This window comes from Strongylocentrotus purpuratus, unplaced genomic scaffold (genome assembly GCF_000002235.5).
Source record: "Strongylocentrotus purpuratus isolate Spur 01 unplaced genomic scaffold, Spur_5.0 spur5_scaffold_7, whole genome shotgun sequence".
Classification (NCBI taxonomy): Eukaryota; Metazoa; Echinodermata; class Echinoidea; order Camarodonta; family Strongylocentrotidae; genus Strongylocentrotus; species Strongylocentrotus purpuratus.
The window spans coordinates 28,748,199-28,771,786 of record NW_022145613.1 but is presented as its reverse complement, the minus strand read 5'-3'; the positions used below and the strand labels follow the sequence as shown (position 1 = coordinate 28,771,786).

At 37.4% G+C, this 23,588-nt stretch overlaps 2 protein-coding genes across 2 annotated transcripts; one reads left to right on the top strand and one right to left on the bottom strand.

Annotated features, from left to right (window-relative positions):
• Positions 1–1,140: 1,140 nt before the first annotated feature.
• LOC754379 (COP9 signalosome complex subunit 8) lies at positions 1,141–10,383 on the bottom strand. The gene is made up of 7 exons (XM_001185403.4): positions 10,278–10,383; positions 7,006–7,076; positions 6,065–6,113; positions 5,405–5,540; positions 4,175–4,282; positions 3,071–3,133; positions 1,141–2,150 (listed from the first exon to the last, which is right to left on the bottom strand). The coding sequence occupies exons 1-7, from the start codon at positions 10,332–10,334 to the stop codon at positions 2,071–2,073; spliced, it is 564 nt and encodes a 187-aa protein (XP_001185403.2). The 5' UTR covers positions 10,335–10,383; the 3' UTR covers positions 1,141–2,070.
• Positions 10,384–10,588: 205 nt separating this feature from the next.
• LOC587071 (MPN domain-containing protein) lies at positions 10,589–20,817 on the top strand. The gene is made up of 13 exons (XM_786825.4): positions 10,589–10,741; positions 11,884–12,071; positions 12,856–13,002; positions 13,208–13,279; positions 13,794–13,980; positions 14,886–14,970; positions 15,498–15,594; positions 16,844–16,916; positions 17,451–17,696; positions 18,186–18,256; positions 18,826–18,915; positions 20,023–20,115; positions 20,615–20,817. The coding sequence occupies exons 1-13, from the start codon at positions 10,738–10,740 to the stop codon at positions 20,690–20,692; spliced, it is 1,431 nt and encodes a 476-aa protein (XP_791918.2). The 5' UTR covers positions 10,589–10,737; the 3' UTR covers positions 20,693–20,817.
• Positions 20,818–23,588: the final 2,771 nt, after the last annotated feature.

The following is a 23,588-nucleotide window of genomic DNA, read 5'->3' as shown; positions in this document are numbered from 1 at the left end:
CTCTCTTAAAACCTGTGTGTGCTCATCTGCCACCCCCTTCCACCCCCTGTACCACAGCCTCTACCACCCCAGCTACCATCCATACCATCATCTCTCTTACAATCTGTGTTTGCTCAACTGCCACCCCTTTCACCAACTGTACCACACAGCCTTTACCACCTTAGCTACTATCCATACCATCATCTCTCTTACAACCTGTGTGTGCTCAACTGCCATCCCCTCCCATCCCCTGTACCACAGCCTCTACCACCTCAGATACCATCCATACCATCATCTCTCTTACAACCTGTGTGTGCTCAACTGCCACCCCCTTCCACCACCTCAGCTACCATCCATACCATCATCTCTCTTACAACCCGTGTGTGCTCATCTGCCACCCCCTTCCACCACCTCAGCTACCATCCATACCATCATCTCTCTTACAACCCGTGTGTGCTCAACTGCCACCCCTTCCACCAAATGTACCACAGCCTCTACCACCTCAGCTACCATCCATACCATCATCTCTCTTACAACCTGTGTGTGCTCAACTGCCATCCCCTTCCACCCCCTGTACCACAGCCTCTACCACCTCAGCTACCATCTATACCAGCATCTCTCTGACAACCTGTGTGTGCTCAACTGCCACCCCCTTCCACCACCTGTACCACAGCCTCCACCACCTCAGCTACCATCTATACCATCATCTCTCTTACAACCTGTGTGTACTCAACTGCCACCCCCTTCCACCACCTGTACCACAGCCTCCACCACCTCGATTACCACCGAGGTGTAATAAGTGGGTACCTGGCAGAATTTATTCCCTGAATGCACTGATCACTATGGTTGCCGGAGCTAAAGCAGCAGTTTTAATAACTTAAAGATAAAGACCAGTTTTGGTCACGCGATTGCATTGTGAAAGAAACGTCAGAAAAGGTTGATCATCTAGCATATAAGTATTGGTGTGTTGCAAGTTTCTGGAATCATCAAATTTATAAGAAATTTGGCCCAGTCTTGGTAAAGTTACAAGCATTTTCCAAAAACTGGTCTATTCCTTTAAGTCCATTGGAAACGCAGAGAAAGAATGTCTTCATAACCCCATGTCCCATCTTTTACCACAACACTGTTTAAAAAAAATAATCAGCATGCATGAATCGAGACTGAACATATTTTCACACATACTTGTTTATTTATATGTTTCACATATTTTAATACACTATAATGACATTTACAAGATGATTATTTACAAAACTGTGTTTTCTTCACAGTCCAACTGTCTCATAATCCCCAGCATTATATTATGTCTTTAAAGTAAAAGGGCTATTAAGTATTCCACCTTTCCAGTCGGGCACATTCTGCAAATATCCCATGATGTTACTGCAAAAAGCCTTATTTACATGAAGATGTGGACTGCTTTTCAGTTCTAATGTAACACATACGCTTCCAATAATCACTATCCACCATTCCACCCAAAACCTACCGTGTTTGGGTCCAGAATCTGGCTTATTTGAATTTTGCGGGTGGTCTCTAAAGCAATATCCACTGCTTGTGCTAAGCCATGGACAGCATAATCCCTGTGGATTACTCCAAGCGACTTGAGTTATAAGGATCAGGCCATCCGCGGCTAAAAAAAAGTAGGACAGTCTTACAAAGTAGGAAAGTGCTCTGGAAATATAAAGGTCAAAGATCAACTTTGAGTAAATAATAGGAGGAAAACCTGTGAGCATGTTTCCCATGAAAATGAAGAAAAAAATGTGTATATTTTTTTTTGTAGGTATAAATACAGAGTTTGTAACTCAGAGAAGAACGATAGACTGTCTTTAGTTTACACTACGTCAAAGTGCAGATGTATCACTTCCTTAGTATATGGGGGAAATTGTTAACGGTTTAAGTCTTCTCACTGCATTTCAAGGGAAAGAAAGGCATGTGTTCCAGATACTGAATTTCTTTTTAAAGATGTTGGTTCAGTTTCAAATCCTTCAGTCTGAATGAAAAGTATCCAAAGTCTCAAAAGCTGGCTACAATGCGTCAGCTGGAGAACTGTTCAATATCTTCTTGCCTACTTTTTCATTGGTGGAGTTACACGTATTTTCAATTTTCTAAGAAAGCGACAAACTCGGTCAGTTGAGCTATTTGTTGTTCACTGGGTGCTGGAGCTTCTCTTGATGGAACTGTAAGCAAAGATAAGCAAAAATAAACAGAAGCAAACAATATAAGTAAGGGTAAGAAGGATTAAGGCTTAACAAATACAGAACAAATAATGGAAAATTGACTTCACATATTTCTTTTTCTAATGTCCAATTTCATAGAAAGTCTGCAGCATTCATTGTTTTTGTTTTTTGTTCTTTTAACAGTCTGCAAAATAAGGACTGTGTTATTAAGGCATACTCCAAATTCCTGTCCTGACCAAATATAACTTTTATTAAAGTCTTGATTCCTTTTCACTCTTGAAATTATATTCTATCAGCAATATATGTAAAATCTCTGCTAAAATTATCAATCAGTTGATAAATTAACCATGATTGTCCCTTGCTGCCGAGCCTTCTAATGACTTTTTCTCATTTATGTTAAAGGGATAGTTGAGTTCTGTTTTCAGACCGCAAATGTCTTCAAAGTTCATGGTTATTGCTCTTATTCTTATCTATGACATTTATAGTGCCCTTTTAAACCCCAAAATGTGTGAAATTTGGCCAATACGATCATACCAATTCAGCTCCACTTAAAAAAAACACATGGTGACCGTTAATTAATCATTTAATTAAAAATAACAATACATGGGCCGGCTAATTGTGGGTAATATAAGCAACACGAAAATGCAAACAAAAAAGTCTACATCGTCATTGGCTGAAATACGACGTAAAAGGCGTTATTTCGTTTTTTCAAATTTTTCAAAATATCTAATATTTGTGGTGGTACACAAGTATTAGAAATCGTTATATTTCAGCCGTCAAACAAAGATGATTTTGTCATTTAAATATTATGTTCTTTCAAATTTGACACTCAGTTTTTCATTATCTCACAGAAAAATTATTTTGTGTAGCGCCCTCTGCAACAGAACTCAACTATCCCTTTAATGACATCATGTGCTTACCTGGTTTCTTGGGTAAAATCATTTGAGTAGTAGAGTTGTACGACCAACCTTCTTCTTGGACAGCTGTTGATAGCAAATGGTAAAATGAAATTCAGAGACGTATGAAAAACAAACTTAGTAATTTATAGACTTTCTATTACTGTACTGGTAAACGCTATTATTTTTGCGTGATTAATTTTTCGCGCTGAGCGACCCCACACCATATTCCCTGGTTCTTTAATTCACTTTGCACGCAATTCAGGCCGTTCGAAACACGCATAAGAAGTCATGCTTATATTTTCGCAAGTACTTAAATTGGCGTTTGCCGATCTAAGCACAAAATCCATAAACAAAATAATGTACCGCAAATATTTCTACTTTTACAGTGCAAGATTTACACATGATTTTTTTAATTTTCATACTTCTCTTTTTCTGTTCTTGCTTCAAATAAAATATTGAGGTATGTCAAAGATTTATGACAAATAAACTCAGATATTCAATTATTACACTATTCAATCATTACACTAATTACAGACTACACAGGCAGGCCGTTGTTGGATCCTGCTAATATCTTAACCCCAACTTGATATTAATTTACACAAAATATAGATATCATTTTGCTGCTGGGGTGCACCGACTTAAACCCTACTTGCTATTCGGCAGTAGTGCTTGAAGTACAGTATGGCTTTAAGATCATCCTGTTCTATGGAAAATAGAATAACATCTTTTGAAATGTGGATCTACAGAAGAATGATGAAAATATCCTGGAAATGAATGAAAACCAACAAAGAGATATTGCACATGGCAGGGCGTAAACAAATTGCACTAGTAGGATTAGTTAAGGAGAGAAAAATCAAATACTTTGGTCATGTTAAAAGGCACCAAAGCCTCTTAAAGGATGTATTGGAAGGAAGAGTGGAAGGAAGTAGACCTAAAGGGAGACCCAGAATCAACTGGGAAGAGAATGTCAAGAACTGGAGTGGACTAAAACTGCAAGAGTGCACCAGAATGGCAGAAGATAGAGTGAAATGGAGAGATGTTGCAATCAACCTCCGAACAGGGAGAAGATACTTAGATAGATAGTTCTATGACTACTGGTGTATCGACTGACCTACAAATACTTACCATTGATGGCTTGCTCCTTGGACATTCCGAGATAGGATGCAAACTGATCGTCTTCTATTGATGTGTATGTATTGCCTACAAGCTGGAATAGCCTTTGCTTTATAGAGTCTGTAATGTAAACATGTAGGAAAGACTGCTTTAAGACACATAGAAGTGGGCGATCATTGGAAATTTGACACCATTTGGGTGTTAACCCAATAACAGGTGCTGTCAATCACCAGGATTAGCCTTCATTTTTATAAACAACAAGCTTTTTGTAATGCTCTGCCTTTCCCCATATAGCAAAGTCATTATCTGACATTTGCATCACTCAAAGAATCTCCGAGAGATGAAGGGGTATTTCTAGACTGGTCTACAGCTTTGCGGTGTGCAGACTTGTACACCAATTAAGGCATTAACAAAAAGCTAGAAACCAGCAAGATTTGGGCAACGTTCTAGATTTTGAGTTTTTTGGGGGTGATGGTTGCTGTTTTGAGGGGGGGGGGGGGGAGAGTTTAAAAAATCTAAAAAATCTGATCGAAAAATCTGATCGACCGACACAGGTTCTGGCACCTAAAGGGGAAACATCTTTTTTTATTTTTTTAGGCCTAATGGTATTTCCATCAAGTCTGGTGTAAGCTAATTATGACCTTCTGCACATGATAACTTGACGATCCACTCCCTTTAAATAGACAAAAGTGTGATTAACAGATCGAACCTAGATGAGCTCCCATAGAAGGATCCACAAAAGTTCCATTTTTACATTCTTCTTGGACTAGGGTACAATCGTTTTAATCTGACAAATGTTACACATAAATTATCCACACACAACACAGCGACACTTTCACTGTAAGAAACAAGAAGAAAATGTCAAACATTGTTATTTATGCACAGTGTGAACAAAATATATATATATATATATATAATTTATACATGTAACTTGGAATTCCTCTAGACGAAAACAGATCAATTCTATGTATGTTTTTTGTTTGTTCTTGTTGTAAATATCCCTGAAGTACAGGTTTCAGTAAAAAAAAAAACCAATTTTATAGGGAAATAAGAAATGCGTCTTCATAGACAGGTTCTACACAGGTGATTGCAGGTTCACTGTATTACACTTTATAAACCAAAAATTTAAAATCATCATTTGTGTTTGGATTTTAATCAATAAATTAACTTGAATATATGTAGATTTGGTGTGCATGTAATGCAGCCTTTTCTGGCTGAAGAATCAACAACAAAAAAACATACCTGAAAGTGCTGAGATGATTTCCTTGATGACATCAGACCATTCTCTGTTGAGGGCGCTATATAACTTTGACGAGGAGAAATCTCTCTGCCACATGTTCTGACCAATCTCCCATATATAGCCAAGTTCTGGGTCGGCCTATTTGGGGAAAATATTCACATAGTGAACTGCACTTACTCAGAGTAGGCACTGCGTGGCTTTTCGAGGCAACACAAGTTCTGTCATTGTACATTGGCTAAAATATAACTGTCCTTGCCCAATAGACCACTTCACTAACATATTCAGATTTATGGATGTTTCTTTCATGGGGACTTGTAACAAGTTCTTCATTATCCTGTTATTAATGAATGAACTACAATACTTATAATCCAGTCTGCATACATTACTTGTTGATATGTTGGGCAATCCTCAAATAGGCATTCAGGTTGTCAAGAACAAACTTTGTTTAAAAGTGTGCATACAATTAGAATATGTTAGTAAGCTGGTGTATTAACATGAAGTCTAATTGTGACCACTCTTTAAACAGTAAAAAAAAAAACGTAATAGATAAAAACTTTGCATTTTGAAATTGAAACCAACTGACTTTAACCAATCAGATCAATAATGGGCTTTGTTCAGAACTTCAGATGGCATACTCAAGAATAATATAGAGACAGACTTACCGTTTTCACTGCAGCTGGAATTCTCTTCCACAAAAATTTTGCATTATTTCTGAAAGAGAAGGCAACAGGCATATTTAGAAAACATTGGCAAATTGTAGTCCTGCACTATGTACATGTACATGCAATGACGGTACAGACCGAAATATATAAAACAAAGATATAATATGCTTTCAATGAAACTGGTATACTTGAATTTGATGCAATTGTGGCTCTGCCTTTTAAGCCAAAAAGGGGAAGAAGAGGGGAAGAAAAGAGGAAGGGAAAGACAAAGAAAGAGGAGGAGGAGGAGGAGGAGGAGGAGGAGAACAACAAGAGAGGAAGCTGAAGAAAAAAGAAGATGAAGAAGATATAGAAAGGGAAGGAGGAGAAGAATGAGGAGAAGGAGGAGGAGGAGGAGAAGGAGGAGGAGCAGGAGCAGGAGCAAATAATCCTTGTGGAAGTTATATCACAGGCTGGGCTTGACGTTAATTGGACTCCATTACACAATGACCAAAAATATCAGTCTATGAACCTAGGAAAAAGGTCATAATCGATCCTGCACAAAGGATTTACGCACCCAGTAATACAGTCAGTAACATCACTATTTCCTGGCAGACTTCATGAAAATTATTTTATTTTCCAAACACCGACTGGAATCCATCTTCCTCAGTCTACGGTCACAGCACCCAGTTTGAATATTTTCAAAAGATTACTCAATAATTATTGGTCTAAATTCCAGTATGTTGCGTGTGATCCATCTCTCTAGTGTACCCTCAAAGTTGTTTTCGTCTGTTAATCACAACCAAAAGAAGAAGCGACCGGAAGACCAACAGAACCACCTTTTCTTCCCTAAACTGTTGATGTTGATGTTGATGTAAAAGTCGATCAACAATACTATTTACATTTAAAGAAATTAATTTACAAGATACAATTGCACATTGATAAAATTTGAGATTACTTACAAATCATTTTGTAGAAGGTAAAGAGCAAGCAGCTTCTTATAGAGTTCTGGTGAGGCGACACCTCCTGGGGCCTATATGGAAGAAGCAAGAGGGAGGGAGAGAGAGTGAGGGGGAGAGAGAGTGAGGGGGAGAGAGAGAGAGAGAGAGAGAGAGGGGGAGAGGGTGATGGAGAAGGAGAGAGAAAGATGGAGAAGAGAAAGAGGGAGGATGGAAGGTGTAAGTTCATTTGAGTACCAGGAGCATGTTAGAGGATTAAGGATTTTAATAAGTAACACTTCATACAAAAATCATGCAATTTTTTCATCAACCTTCAACATTGTCACTGGTTACTGGTAAAAGACACCCTGTAGGCCTGTACTGAATCTCAACCAATACACAAAATTCACCATAATTCACTAAAAATCACACCTATGACGTTAAAGGGATAGTTGAGTTTTGTTGCAGAGGGCGCTACACAAAATAATTTGGCGCTAGTTCAGAAGTCTATCCAAACTAGCTTTGACCCGTAACTCCGGCGAAGAGATACCCTACTAAAACATACCCAAAATGAAGTAAATATTCATCAAATGGCACAGGTAAGCGTCGTCCTGGACAGTGCCAGGTGACCGGGAATTTTTTATTTTTTTTTGTTGCTAAATATTTGAGTATGAGAAATTGTACTCGAGTAGTTGTCAACAGTGCGGGTACTCGAGCATTCGACTACTCATCGCAGCCCTACTTATAATAATGCACTTTCTTACGGGATTCACAGCAAACTGCAGCACAACATTACGGTCCGCTAACTGAACACACGCGCACACGCGCACCCCACCGTCGGTACAGTATGCAATTGTATTGTGGTGCAGTTTGCTGTGAATCATATGAGAAAGTGCATATTTAATCATCTTTGTTTGATCAAAATCTGTTCAAAAGTATTTCAACAATAATTTGTATTTTCTCCCATTTGTTTTGTAGAGTAAAACCACCAAACTTCGGACACCGCCAAACTTCGGACACCGCCAAACTTCGGACAAAAATTACTTCAACGGCTCGAACGCAAAATATGAGCCTAGCTCAGGCGGGTAGCGTTATTTTTTTATGCGGCACAGATTACAGATTGGGGCATGGCGCGTGTTGAGCCTATGGGAAGTACGTCCTTTCCCTTCTGAATAGTGTCTGCACGTACGTGAGACTAGTCATATTCGCTAGCGCATTAGCGCTGCGAAGAAGTTTGAATATCCATCGCGAACTATGTGTTTAGATAACATTCCTCTTCGCTTAAGTTAGTTAAGTTTTATTGACTAATTATTGTGATGTTCTCCTTATTGACGTGCTGCCTCCTCTTCAGATTTCCAATTTCATTTTAATTGTTGATGTAATGATTTTCCATACGGCAGTGGATTACATGTAACACTATTAAAAACAGACCTCGACTACTTATACTGTCTAGTACGCACACGACCACTATTAGTCTGTAAATCAAGACCCCTTTTAAAAAAAAGCCCCAATCTGTGCCGCATAAAAAAATAACGCAGGCGGGTAACTTGCATGCATTTGATACTACTACTATACTAACCTACATCGTTAGTACAGAAAGTTAGGGCAGGTTGCCGTCTGCAAAACTCACAAAAAACATCGAATTCAGAGACAGATTTCAGGTTACCTGGATTTTTACAGTCCCTTAACAGGGGAGTTAAGGTATAGAGCCTTCAATATATCGATTACAAAGAAATCCTTGGCATATTTCACATGGTTTCTGCCAAATTTATGGGAGCTTATGAGATACTTTTTCACTCTATCGCGAAAATTTTCTAATGGCGGCCGGTACTATACAGGTACCCCTACACGAAGATGGCGCTCTTCCAAACTTCGGACAGGCAACATTGAGTGTCATTTTGATTACGAAAAAATAGCGCTTTCGTAAGATTTTAGCACCAAAATATTGTGTGAGTGTTGTGAAAAACACCTTTCTGATAGTTCTACCTAAAATAAATTTACCCAAAACAAGAAAATAATACTTTTTTCATGTAATCAACGCAGTCAAACTTACCCCCGTCGTACCATTTTTGATCCGGTTTCCAAACCTCCGATGAATGCGCACTTTAGCACGCGCGCTATACGTGCGCTGTACGTGCGCTATGCGCTATACGTGCGTTATACGTGCCCTACTCATGAACGTCCGAAGCTTGGCAAGTGCGTTCGAAGCTTGGCATGAAAAAAGGTTCGGCGGGTAAGTAAATAATTCTAGTTTTCCATTTCCTTTACTAATTTTCTTTTCATGATATACATAAACAGTATTTGCACAATAATAGTATATTTGATCTTTCAATAATTAAAAAAAGAATTTAATGTTTTCCCCCGTTTTGTCTTAAGTGTCCGAAGTTTGGCGGTCTTACTCTACACGTGTGTACAAAATTGATGCCTCTCAGCACAATGATATAGCGCAAGAGGTCAATAGGATTAGCATGGACTCTGTGAGTCTGTGCTTAGCCGCCTCTCCCGAATTCTAGCACCAGCTCGGGCCGCGCGCGGCCCCGGACTTCATCGGGCGCGCGACCGGCGACCGTAATGTAACCGCTGCAAGATCAACAGCTCGCTCCAGATCCAGCGGCAGAGCCAGTATTCAGTAGGGGCGCTGGTCCGAGAATGAGGATCGTCCTCATAAACAAGAATATCCTCATATACGAGGACAAAACGCGTCCTCAAAAATAAGGGTAATCTGCATTTTCGCGGACGTTTTTTTTCATCGGCGCTCTGGGGGTTTCATGTTACAGAACGGCCCGCTGGCGATGCCAAAAATGGATTCCCCGGGGGAAAATAACCCTAGTTCACCGTCTACTTTTATGGGTTGTCCGTCTTCCCAAGGATTTATTGCTCATAATGTGAACTGAAGGTCTCTGTACAATACAAAGTCAATGTAAAATGCATCAAGAAAATCATTGCAGAATCCGTTTTTTGCATCGCCAATGCGCCGATCAAAAATATGAAACGTCTGCGAAAATGCAGATGGTCCTTATTTTTTAGGACGTATCTGTCTGTGTTAAAGTAAAGAAGACGATCCTCGTTTATGAAGACGATCCTTATTCTCAGACCAGCACCCCTACTGGTATTACGTAGGCCCCTACGTGGTTTTGATTGTGTGGGACCATACAAATAACAAACCTCATATCGACTTACCCACCTCACACACAGATTGAACACCAAATACGAGTCATTTTCACTTCAAATTCAATTTTCAAAGTCATTCTATTGATTGTTAATCAGAATTCGCAAACATAAACGTGAAATCTCACCTCTAATTCTTGCTGCTCACACTGCTCGACGAGCGAAATTGCATCAAAAGCAGCCATCTTTGCAAATGGACATGGGCACTTCTATTTTATTTTGTAGGGGTAAAATATTAAAGGTGTAGAGATCTATACTTAAATGTCATACTGATTGAATATCAATAACTACATAACCCTTTAAAAAGATCGAAATAATCATACAGATTCTACAAATCTGTATGAATTTATTTGATTGTGTGATATTTTACTTTTGCAATACTGATCAGTTCCATAATATTAGGCTGCAACCCCCTTCCTGGAGATGGAATCCCTACAGGTGTTTCTCACACGGAAGAAAACAAAGAGAGACAGATAACATGCGGATCATCTTCACTTTACTCAATTGTCATCTAAACTGTTAGCAACTGCAACTGCATTTTACTGTAGTCATTGCTATTACTTTGTGTTAAATATCCTGATTTCATTCATGGGTAATGTTATACATTTTATTATGATGATTCGTTAAGAAGAAATGACAATGTTTTGAAGTGTTATTGTTAATGTTATGAATATGATTTAGATCTATGAACTTAACCGGCTCGCGGCGCGGCTCAGGCTCATTTCAACAACCACTGCACACTGTGACTGTGTCAGTTTGTAACGTGTGTGAATGTGATAAGATTTGACCTTTGTGAAGTGAATGAAGTGAAGTTGCTTGTTAATACTAGTAATACTAGTTGTTTGTTCTACAAATGAACTTTTCACATAGATGATTGGGCGCTGTACAGCTAGAAAACGGCAAATATAATTAGAATAGGCCTAACGGCGCGTTCCCATTGGCCGAGCGCCGACCCACTCGAGTGGTTTCGAATTTAAGTGAGAGAACTTGGGCTTTATACTTAGATCTAGATCTAAGTTAAGTTAAGCAAAGAGCACAATGACAATGCCAATACGACAAAAAAAAATTGACAAACATTTCAGTACAACTTGCAAGTTTGTACCTTAAATATGACGATGTCGATGATGATGATTCACAGCATTTGTATGGCGCCATTTATCTGTTTCAAAAAACATTCAAAGGCGCGAGCTCCTCCAATAAAGGAAGATGTGTTAAATGAAAATTTAATTTTTCAAACTTATAAGTAAAACTTAGACTAGAGGTCTATATGAAATACTTAACTCTTTAAGGATGCTGAAAAAAAATCGTAAAAAAATCAAAGATTTTACTGGAATATCAATGTGTGAGTGATTTTCTAAGTTCCATAGAACTAGTTTTTCATACTTTAATAAACAAAAATTCATAATTTCCTCATTACTTTCTCTTGTGTTTCTGCATCTATCAAAGACAAATTATTTTTGGAATGGACTTGGCCTTTAAATTTAAACATAGAGTCTAGAGAGAGAGCGAGCTATCCTGATTTTTTTTTTAATGTAGGCCCTATATAGGTAAGGAGTTATGATGTAGATCAACGTTGATAATTTGAATCCTTGGCTTCATAGTTCCTTAATTGTTTTGCTTTTTTACATTGTATTTGGCCTGTTAAAAGTGAATAATAGTTATGTTATTTATTTGTTGATTAATTACAAATTAATAACTTGTCTTTGATGATCATATTACTATCTCTCATTAAAGACCGTAAGGATGTTCTGAAGGATGACGAGGCAGCAGAGACGATGTCGGAGGCTGACAGCATCGACTCTTTCACAACGAGTCCGCCCAAGAAGGAGAAAGTACTAACAGGACGAGGAGTGACCCTGAGTATGCTCATGGGTGATGGGGTAGTCGAGGCTGGGAAAGATTGCCTCTCCATTGAATACCTGGTAAGCATATCCAGGATTTTCTTGTATGGCAAGGGAAGGGGGAGGGGAGGGAGGAGTATAAGAAGGGTCCTTGTATTTTGGAGATGTCTTCTTTGTTTAATAGATTATTGAAGCACTTTACAACATTGGCACTTTTTATATATTTTGTTTTCCTTTTGTGTGCGCGTATTGTGCTAGATTAGGTTTGCTAAGGTGCACATGACCAATGCCCCCCCCCCCCCCCCCCACACAACCTAATGAACCACCACTGAGAGGCCAGGCTTGAATGATTGCCTTTTGTAAAGTACTCAGAAAGTGTACAACTAATAGTATAGAAAGTCAGGGAAGGTGCTACACTATATGTCATGTTAAGATGAAGGTTCAAAAGCTAACGGCTGCCTTTCTTGGTAATCCAATTTGCATGGAAATTTATGGAAGGAGTTATTTTGTAAAGCACAACAAATTATAAGAAATGGAAGTGTGTTGACATTTTACAATGCTAATGAATCAGGATGAATTTTTGGTACAATGTAATTGAGGAGTTGAAAACTTAAGAGCCCCAGAACAAATAATTTGCTCAAGTACTAACAGATCAAATCACTTTGAAAGTCTTTATCTAAAAGTTAGTGTTCTGGGACAAGCATGCAATTGAAGTTCTTCATTTGTAAGTGAAATGGAAGATGTCATAATCTACTATGAAGTGTGTCCCATTCTCCTAGAATACATTATTAATTTTGTTGTTATTTATACGAATTCATAATTACTAAATACTTTGTTATTCTATTGTATCGTTTTTGTAATTCAGGGGAGTAAGTTCACCGCCGACCTGATGACAGATGGGAGAATATTTTGGAGCAAAGAGAAACAAATCTTCAACTCACCAAGTGCCTGGGCCATTCACATCAAATCCATTCTCAATCCTGGCAAGAGATCTGGATGTGGATGGGCTTCGGTAAGATTACCCTGACTTTGTAACCTGTAGGATAATGAAATGAAAGTAATGCAATTATGAGAGATTTTCACAACAGTATGATTTAATGAGAATATGGTCACATGTACTGCATAAGATGTATTCTGTTGATTCCTTAGATTAATTTATCAAACCATCTGTTAAATCAAGTAATCTATATTTCTTTTCTCTATTTTTTTTTTAACAGGTCAAATACAATGGCAAAAAGCTTGATGTTGTCAAGTCACAATGGTTTAGAAACATGAAGATTCCTTATCTGGTAAGAACATATGCTAGCAAAGTTATTATTGTAAAGGAAATGCATTTGTCCTTGTTCACTGTACTGAATCCATGATTACTTTGCCACAAATTCCAAGATTTGTTATTTGTTATGATTAAAATGTGTATTACTAGCTCTTTTTATGTGGAGGATCTCTACATCGAATGAACCTTGAAATAATTGTTCCTCTCTTGTTTTTCTAGGGTCTTCTGTCCCATAATACTTAAATTAACTTGGCGCCAGAGCTACCTCTGAAATTTATCTATAAATCTACTTCTATTCAATTTTTTTTTCCATAAAGACATTATTCTACACTTACCACTGTCAACTTAGATGAAGTATATAGTGACCCAATGGAAAGCAGTTTCTAGAATGCAGGAGCACCTTAACATGGTATTTCGGCTAAAGCCAGGGGAGTAGCACTTAGTACAATTGTATCCTTGGGGGCGGGGGAACACTTTATGAGATCAACCATTATAATTTTCATTTCTGATCTTTCATTATGTCTTCAAAGGATGATGATAATAGTTCCCACGACAACTCCAGCTTGCTTGAGAATGGTAACCACTCTCCTGGCAGGCCGGGAGAAAGTGACGCCGATGACGAGGTTTCAGAAGACAACCGGCCCTGTCCACCGATGTCAAAGGTTACAAAGAATCTCAAGAGGAAGTTGGGGGATGAGAATGATAATCATAGAATAGGTGATTAGTTTTATGAATCTTTCCCCTTTCATCTCTCTCTCTCTCCCCCCCCCCCTTGTCCCCCTTCTCTCTCTCTCTCTCTCTCTTCTCCTTCTCTCTCTCTTTCTCTCTCTCTGTTTCTTTCTCTCTTTCTCTCTCTCTTTCTCATCACTCTTACTCTTTCTCTCCTACACCTCTCCCTTTCTCTTTCTTTTTTAACAAAATTAGAATTTGGTCAAAGAATTTTTATGAAATGTCTATATGTTTGATTTTTGATTTATGTCATATTTTGTGTGACTTGAATTTGAATTGCAATTGTATTGTATCTTTGTGAAATTGATCGCAATGCAGCCGGTGGCTGTGATGATCTTTTTAATTAACCATTTCTATCTATCTATGAATCCTGGTTGATAACGACAACAAAAGACATACAGGTATATTTACACTCTTTTCAATGAACTGCACTCTTCAAATTTGCCTAACTATGTAAATCTAATGACTGTGTCAACCGTACTTAAGTTATGCACAAGTGGCCTTTGGAATTGAAGCTACGTAGATAAATATATCTATATGTTTAAGAATGTTTGTAAAGAATGAGAATATTTCAATTTGTCAAGGAAAGTTGCTACTATCTCTTGCAGCTGTATCTGGTCTGATGATCATTTTAACAGTACTGTCAACCATTATTTGGCTTCCCCAATAAGGGCCAGGTGAAAGTTTGTGTCTGTTCAAACTGTTTGCTCCAAAACATGTTCTCTGCCATGTCAATGTAAATGAGCACTTTAAATATTGTATGCCTTCCCTTAAAAAGTTTGCTTTCCCTAACATGGATTGTACATGTATGCCTTTTCCAAAAGAACCCCCAAATCAGGATAATTTTTGTATTGACAATCCCTAAATGTGTGTCATATCTTGTTCTTTTCCAGATCTTCAGAAAATGAAAAATGGCGATAGCCCTCCCAAAACCAAAGTCATTCAGTATTCATCATTGAAAAAGAAAAGTGCAAATAAGTAAGTCTGCCCTTTGGAGGTAAATTTTCTAGATATTTCATGAAATTTATGCTTAAAGGCATGAATAGTTACATGGCCCAATGTTTTTATTAAAAAAATATACAGGAACTGATATAATTAACATGGTAAACCAAACCTCAGCCAGCCGAAGAGAACGTTGAAGAATACTTATTCTTCTCTTCAGAATTCTTCTTACCCCCACCCATCTCTCTCTCCTATTTTCACCACCCCCCCCCCCCCCCCCCTCTTCCCATCTTATCTCAGTGGTCCATGTGCATTAATTTTGAGAGATCATGAGGCCTTAATTGGACTAAAAATCTTTGATTTAAACTTTGTGATTCTTCTTCATTTTGAATTTGTAGATAATATATCAATGATGAAACACTGAACTCAGACAAAGGGTCGCTTGGCCGGGGTCAAACAATTTTCTCACATCTTCTAAAAGCATCAATTCTTTTAGTAAAAAAAAACTTTCATCCATGAATATCAACTTTCTACTTTTTCTTCTGTTTGTAAATCATCAACAGGGATCCACATACATTGGTTAAGTGTCTGTCTTTCAAAGAAATGGGGAAGCTTCAGCCTTTCACCGTTTCCATCACCACAAACTGTCTTCTTATAGTGGTAAGTTTTTCTCCAAAGTTAGATTTGTTCTGGTCCTGAGATAAACCAGTGATCCAATATTTGCTCTAGACTTTATTACAACAAAATAAGAGGGTTAGAGTTAGGATTGAAAGTAGGTTTTAAGGGTTAGGGTTAGGTTTACTGTCGCATCATTAAAGCTAGAAATTTGGTTTGTGTTGAATGTTGTCCACATAGTAGTTGATGCTGGAGCATGTGTCGTTCACCTTATAAACCAGGGTTATTCAAGTCGTTTGGTTTGATGAAATTATGAAATTTTTGGTTAAGTGTCCGTCTTTCAGAGAAGTTGAAAGCTTTTATCTCTAAATTGAGACACATCTCTGAAGGCCTAAAAAGAGTGCATCTGTACATCAACAGGAACGGCCTCTGTAGGCTATTCATAAACTACGTGGAGGGAGAATATGTAATATAATGAAGTTAAAATCAGCCCTCAAATAATCAAAGAAAGAAAGCTTGGTTTTTATTCCATAAAACAACGTTATCTTTAATGTTAGTAAAACAATGTTATTTGTCATAAGAAATCAAAAGTAGGACAAAGCATTCGTTCATGTCTGCACAAAGTTGTATGCGTTCACATTATAAAGTTCTGAAGATATATTTGCACAACTACCAACGGTAAGAGTTAGTTCCATGACATTTCTGTTGGTTATAACATTTAACAGCATTTTCATTAACATAAAAGATAACTTCTTTTAAGAATACAGCCCCTGGTTTTTCAGGGAATAATTTTCCTCAAATTTTTTGATTAGCAATTTCAGCCGATGGATAAATATTTCAAATGAAATTCTGTACATTTCTATGGAAGAAAACTGCTACACAAAAGATATTTTGTATAGCAGTCATGCAAAAATGCATAGCAAATTGCGATGCGATACCAGGAAAATTATTCCCTGTTTTTATTAAGGCAGCCATTGTACAGAAAGTCTTCTCCTTTTACTCTCTGATTTTATTCAGTTTGAGATGGAAAGATCTTTACCTTTTAACTGTTGATATATTCTTCTGTGAAACTAATCAGCAGTCACACAAAAGGTGACTTTTTTGGGGGGGGGGGGTTACTCACATCTCCTCCACATCTTCAACCTTTCTAACAATGTTACACATTTTAACAGAATGTCTGCTGAAAAAAACCCTGACTATTATGGGGATGCAATATTTGTATGGATGTAAATACATCATTAAACTGCATGAAAAATACATTATTTATGTTTGTTTGATTGTTCATTGTTAACAGGACTTTCACTGTCATCTCACCACCAGCGAAGTGATAGGTTATTTAGCTGGCAAGTGGGATCCAGAAACTCAACGTAAGTTTAACACCTACTCGAACCGGATGGTTTCTTGATAAGACCCATGGGGAATACCAGTATGACAATTTAGTAGTCAACAGTTTGATAGGATATTATTTCAGAACAACTCTGATTAGCTATAGGGATTCTGTTAATCCTGTTCAATTCTTTGGGGAAACAGTTTCTAAAAATTGTCTTTAACACCATATTAAATGTCCTTACATAAATTATATGTTCTGTGAAGTTGAAGTTCTTTAATCTGTTTTTAATCTTCCCCAAATCCTTCGCTCTTGTCACAAGTTATCCACTTTCGGAACTCAACTAAAGACATACCTATTTCAGATTGCTTACATTTAGTCACTGCTTTTTTGTCTTTCACAGTAAGAATCATGAACAGACATTTTTGGTAGTTTTTCAGTCTCATCATTGCCTTTGATTAGGCAACTAGATATTGGCGCTTTAAAAATATCTGGATTGGATTGGATTGGATACCAGCACCTTACCAAGAAGGCAATAACATATTCCTATTTTACCAACAAAATTTGTTTGTAGATATGAGTATCCTCCAGGCCTTCCCTTGTCGATGTCGACTCGGTGAGAAGCAGAGCGGGGCCAGCGTAGAGACGGAGATCCGTCAGTCCATGACGAGCAGAGGACTCCAGCTGGTCGGCTGGTATCACAGTCATCCATGTAGCCCCGCCCACCCGTCACTAAGGGATATAGAATGCCAGATGAACTACCAACTCAAACTGAAAGGAGACGGGATGTCGTATCAACCTTGCCTAGCTTTGATCTGTGGTGAGAAAAAAAGAATGTCTTCTTCAAATTTATACTTTGTGGATATAAAGTGGATAGTTGTCTCCTTGTGTACTCCTGTATATGCTGTCTAATATTTTCTGGTAGCTGGTAAAAATTTAGTATAGAATCTACAATTGTAATAGGCTCCCTGTAGCAGGTTTGGTTGCATATGACCCAGTTACTATCCTTCCAACCAGTATGAATTACACATTATTTTATTTTATTTATGAGGTTTAGTGGTCAAGTACAAATTTTAGTTCGATTGACATACTGTTTGGAATATAAAGATAAATTAATGTACTAAACTTGTAGCATTAGATCTACAAGTTTACATGTACCTGGGCAATTCCATGTATGTTTTAGCAAGATTGATCCCCCTGGTTAAATATTCTGTAAGTCTTTATGTGATGATGCCCATGGAATTTTCTTGGAATTTTCTTGAAATTACCATCGTGCAGTTCATAGACATGTCTATTTTTGTTGTCACAGCTCCTTATAGTAGACACAAGGCCACCAAAGACTCACAGATGAAAGCACTATGGGTTATGCCGCCTGAAGAAGTAAGTTGGTATTACATCATAGAACTTGATAATAGGTGTAAAATTCTTCAATCAACTCACTTTGTGGATGCTATAATAATAATTATAATAATACAGCATTTATTATGCGCCATCGATCTAGTAAACTATTCTGAGGCGCAGAGGGATAGAATTAGAATGAGATACATAGAGAAATGAGAAGGGGGATATATAAATAGGGGCATGTTTGGGAATCATTGTAAATTGTATAAAAAAACAGGGATGAATGGAGGAGGGTCATAAGAGAATAGTCCTTAAAAAAAGTCCTTAAATCCACTGATGAAGCATCCTTTTTGACCTCATTGCATATCAAATACAATCTTGTTATATCTATGGGGAAACCAGAAACCTTCACAAAATGTGAAAGAAATTTTTGCAAATTAACAAAAATTCAGCGATGCTTTTCATCAATGGATTTGAAATCAAATTAAACGACAATAACCTACAGGAGAGCTCATATTGATGTGATTATGTCGAGCAAAGACACTATTCTTAAACAAGGATTTAGTATTGTTAATTTAGAAACCTCTTTCTGTATTTCCTCTCATTAGGAGAAAGCTAGCCTGTACGGTATGCCGATGGACATGGGCTTCTCGTGGCAACAAGATATATTCCTCACTCAAGAAGTTTTAGCTGAGATGGTAAGATTGCCAAGTCTTAGAACAAGGCCCTGTTTCATAAAACTTGTTATCAATAACAAACACAACATTTCTATGTCAAATTTGCTCTCGGCCAGTCAAATGCTATAATTTCAGTAGCTTATAATAGTTGTTGTAGCTTGTTATTGATAACAAGCTTCATGAAACAGGGCCCTGAATTTGACAAATGTGTCATATAGTGGTGAAGTGTGACGTCATCAAAATATATTTTTAGAATTTCTCAATTTTTTCTTCATATTCCGAAAGAACACCAAAAATAATGTCCAAATGTCGAAAACTAATTGAATATGTTAAGTATTGGCTGAGATATGACCATCTGAATGAATATATGTCCTATGGGAACTCAGTGTTATATGCTCTGGCTCCTTACCATTAGGAGCCAGAGCATATAACACTGAGTTCCTATGGGGAGTATATTTATTCAGATGGTCATATCTCAGCCAAGACTTAACATATTCAACTGGTTTTCGACATTTGGACATTATTTTTGGTGTTCTTTCGGAATATGAAAAAAATTGAGAAATCCCCAAAATAGATTTTTATGACGTCACAGCTTCGGTACTCTATAGGCAGTCTTCTCGTAGTCTGTAATATAACCTAGCCTTTTACTTTCTAATACATGTATGCCCCCAAACTATTAGTGGTTCAAAGTATAAAATTCAGGATTACTGCTTTTTGTGTACCGGTAACTAGTATTCCAGAATCAAATAACCTACTATATATTAAAAACTATGGTTTTTCTTTCCAAGATTGCACAAAACCATTGCCAGATTACCTCATGCTAATTTCCATGCAAGTTTAGGAGTTTATTCTATAGTAATCAAAGAAAACACCCCAAATATCGTATAAAACGCTTGACATCTACACAAGTTATTTATTACTTTAACAGGCTGTAGCCAGGGAGGGAATCTATGCTTTATATGGTGCCCAATCTTTGCAATATTCACTGTAGAGAGACTTTAGAAGAATGCTAGAACAAAGCAGTAACAAAATCATGACATTAAAAATTGTACCTACATTGGAGAATGCAATGCTGTACATGTTTAAAAATGCTTTACCGGTACTCACATAAAATCCTTCTCTTTGCAGAAATACCTTGTGGAATACTATAAGGACAGTTCTGATATGGTGCTTTTGAACGAAACTTGGTTTGAGAAAGAGTCCTTTCTCGACAAAATGAAGGTTAGTATACAAATGTGAATGCAAACACATTATATGAATGGAAAGGTTGGGTCTGGAAGAAACAGGTGGAAGTGGTGAAGAGAAGTGTGGATTGAGATGGATGGGTCATGTGTTGAGAAGGGAAGATGATGAACCTGTGAAAAGAGCGTGAGATCTGAAAGTGGATGGCATAATAGGGAAAGGAAGACCTAATATTTTATGAAAATGATATGGTGAAGAAAGAAAGCAATAAGGTTGGTCTAAATGAAGCGGATGCTTGAGACAAGAAGTGGAGGGAGGGAGTGTCATCATGGCGCAAAAGTCAGTAACCCCTGGTAAGAGAAAAAATGCTGACTTAAACAAATTATGATGATGATGGCGATGATAATCTATCAGGAAATGAGCCTATGTGCATCATTGCAGGTATGCCATGGCCACGATGGGAGGTCTAATCCCTCCTGGCCAAACTAGTGCAGACAGGCTTTAATATATTCTATTTTGTCCTTCCTTATTTTGTCAGGGTTCCCTGTCCAAGAAATTCCCCAAGGACAGATCAGACAAGAGGTTGCTGGATTTCATAGACGACATTCTCACATAGCAAACGTGTAAGGGATTCAATCCAATCTTTCTTATATGATTCCAAGTATAAGTACAGTCAAACCTGTCTACAGCGACCGCCCAAGGGAAACACAAAATGTGGCCTTTGTAGACAGGTGGTTTGTGTAGACAGGTTCCTTTATTACATGTTTCAATAAAAAAACATTTTCAAGGGAAACAAAAATGTGGTCTATATGGACAGGTGGTCACTAAAGCAGGTTTGACTGTATGTTTAATGAGATAACTATTTTCCATGAAATGTATGTTTTCGGTCATTGTATGGAATATTTGATGAAAAGGAATAAGAATGCAAAGCAAAGACCTCATTATATTTATGAGCTTTAATACACTCTCCTATGTCTGTATGGGTGAGCTATTGGAATAAGTTTTGTCTGTGAAAGAGTTTGTAAAATCAATATGTTACGTGTCAGTTTTATGACTATCACACTTTCCTTAATGGATGTACGACACAGGCTCAGATGACAGTTGCTTTGCTGTCAATATCCTTACATGACTCTAATTTGTTACTTTAGCCATGAAACAAACACAGTCATCTAAACATATGTCCTAACCTAAGCTTACCTGTAAATGCTCCAACTCCAACCACATATCATACAGCATGTTTCTACAAGAGACCGGAAAACCCCACATCTGGAGAGGGTATGCCGATATTATCTTTAGCATTATAATTTGATTATGGTGTATTTCTACAGAACTGTTTTTGTGAAAGAGTCTAGAAAAGTCCGGAAAGTAATGGTATTTGAGTTGTGTCACCAAAGCAGGTGTCCGAGCACAGCACACACATGTTGTGGGCGGTCATCATTTTCATAATGTAAAGCGCTTTGAGCATGTTTTTGTAAAGGCGCTATATGAATATCAATATGTATGTACCGTATGTATTTCATAAGATCATACATTGAAGAATCTGTCTGGAGACTATTGTAACTGCCAATCTATAATGCCATTTTTGTGAATAGATGGCTGTCATAACTCTGTACGTGCCACACAAATCGCCCTGTACAACATTGTATTTATCATGGTATAGATATAATAAAGGCATCAATATTGTTTTTAATATTTCCAGAGCAAGATTAATCTATACCTGTGTTAAAAGGGTTGTCACAGAGCTAATCAAGATTTTTAAAATGGATAATTTTGCAAAAGCCATGATGGTGTTTCACAAAGCAATTATTCTGGCAGTCAGTGTTCTGTGCAAAATTGCAAGTGAACATCACATTAATACAACATTATGTAAACTTTGGGTCTGCAATATTGATTCATCATGAAGCTGTCTCAGTTGCTTCTCTTAAAAATCTTTGCTTAATGTGCATTTCTTTTTTCTTACAGTGTTACATGGAAATCACATTAATACAACATTGTGTAAGCTTTGGGTATATAATATTGGTTCTTCATGAAGCTTCTCTTTAAAATCTTTTCCTAATGTGTATTTCTTTTTCTGACAGTGTTACATGGAAATCACATTAATACAACATTATGTTAACTTTAGTTCTATAACATTGATTCATCATGAATCTAGAGTACTTCTAAACATAGTTGGCTATGTTTTTATGCTCAACTCAATTTGAGCAAACATTTGTTATGGTTGATGGGAGACATAGTTTATCACTTCCGGTATGTCATAAAAAGTGCTACCCTATGGAATGACCCAAATATTGAAATATTTTAAAATCACCAGCAGCAATTAACATTTATTTATTTGTTCCGTTTTATTTAATCAGGGTAGCCCTGTCAGTAATCAAAGTACTGTCTTCCAGGGGGCCCTGTAAACAAATAAATACCATAAAATGGATGTTATTAGTTAACAATTAATGTTGTAAGTTGTAACCCTTATATTTTACCAAAATTGATGGAAATTGTGAGGTACCGGTACTTTAATTGCAAAGGACATTTTGTTGTTATATATGTATTGAAATGAGACCTTGAGAAAAGTTGGCAAGATATTTTTGTCTGAAATACTCGATGAAACGGAAATTGAAAGTGTGTTTATGAAGGATGGTTGTAGTACTGTATGTATATTGTGTAAGATATTATGTGTAAATATTGAGTTTATATTATAAACCATTCATCTAATTCTTGTGAAGTGTGTGTCTTTGAAAAATTGTACTAATTTTCTAATGTATATCATATCCACTTGTCGATTCCATTCCAAGTTGCCTTTAAAAGAGTCAATCTACATTATATATCTTCCTAGTTGTAACTTCTTCATCACCATTTCAAGCACAAAGTGCATAATTCTATCAATCAAAGATTCATCTCTATGTATGTCATCAAGTAACATGTTATACACACTTTTCAAGCATTCTTGTGACATTTTACATGTAAGGCCTAAAAAAAAAAAATGTTGTATTGCCCCTTGCTTTTTTATGCCTCCGTTACGAAGTAGCCGGAGGCATTATGTTTTCGGGTTGTCCGTCCGTCCGTCCGTCCGTCCGTCCGTCCGTACGTCTGTACGTACGTCTGTACGTACGTCCCGTTCTCGTGATCACGTTATCTGAAGAACGGATCAATGGATTCCTACCAAACTTTGGTCATATATGTATCTAGCAAAGTCGATGAACTGATTAGATTTTGGGGTCACGAGGTCAAAGGTCAAAGGTCACAGGGCTCATTATGTATGCAAAAACAGCTCGTGATCGCGTTATCTGAAGAACCGATGGATGGATTCCTGCCAAACTTTGGTCATGTATGTATCTTGTAGAGTCGATGAACTGATTAGATTTTGGGGTCACGAGGTCAAAGGTCAAAGGTCACAGGGCTCATTATGTATGCAAAACGGCTCGTGATCGCGTTATCTGAAGAACCGATTGATGGATTCCTGCCAAACTTTGGTCATGTATGTATCTTGCAGAGCCAATGAACTGATTAGATTTTGGGGT

What these genes read in the sequence shown, in the direction of transcription:
- LOC587071 (XM_786825.4), top strand. An exon ending in GCCTCTCCATTGAATACCTG is followed by an intron (nt 12,072 to 12,855) that starts GTAAGCATATCC and finishes TTTGTAATTCAG; the next exon opens with GGGAGTAAGTTCACCGCCGA. An exon ending in CCTTTCTCGACAAAATGAAG is followed by an intron (nt 20,116 to 20,614) that starts GTTAGTATACAA and finishes TTATTTTGTCAG; the next exon opens with GGTTCCCTGTCCAAGAAATT.
- LOC754379 (XM_001185403.4), bottom strand. Translation starts at nt 10,334, where the DNA reads ATGGCTGCTTTTGATGCAATTTCGCTCGTCGAGCAGTGTGAGCAGCAA. An exon ending in GTGAGCAGCAAGAATTAGAG is followed by an intron (nt 7,077 to 10,277) that starts GTGAGATTTCAC and finishes TCTTCCATATAG; the next exon opens with GCCCCAGGAGGTGTCGCCTC. An exon ending in CAAGGAGCAAGCCATCAATG is followed by an intron (nt 3,134 to 4,174) that starts GTAAGTATTTGT and finishes TGCTATCAACAG; the next exon opens with CTGTCCAAGAAGAAGGTTGG.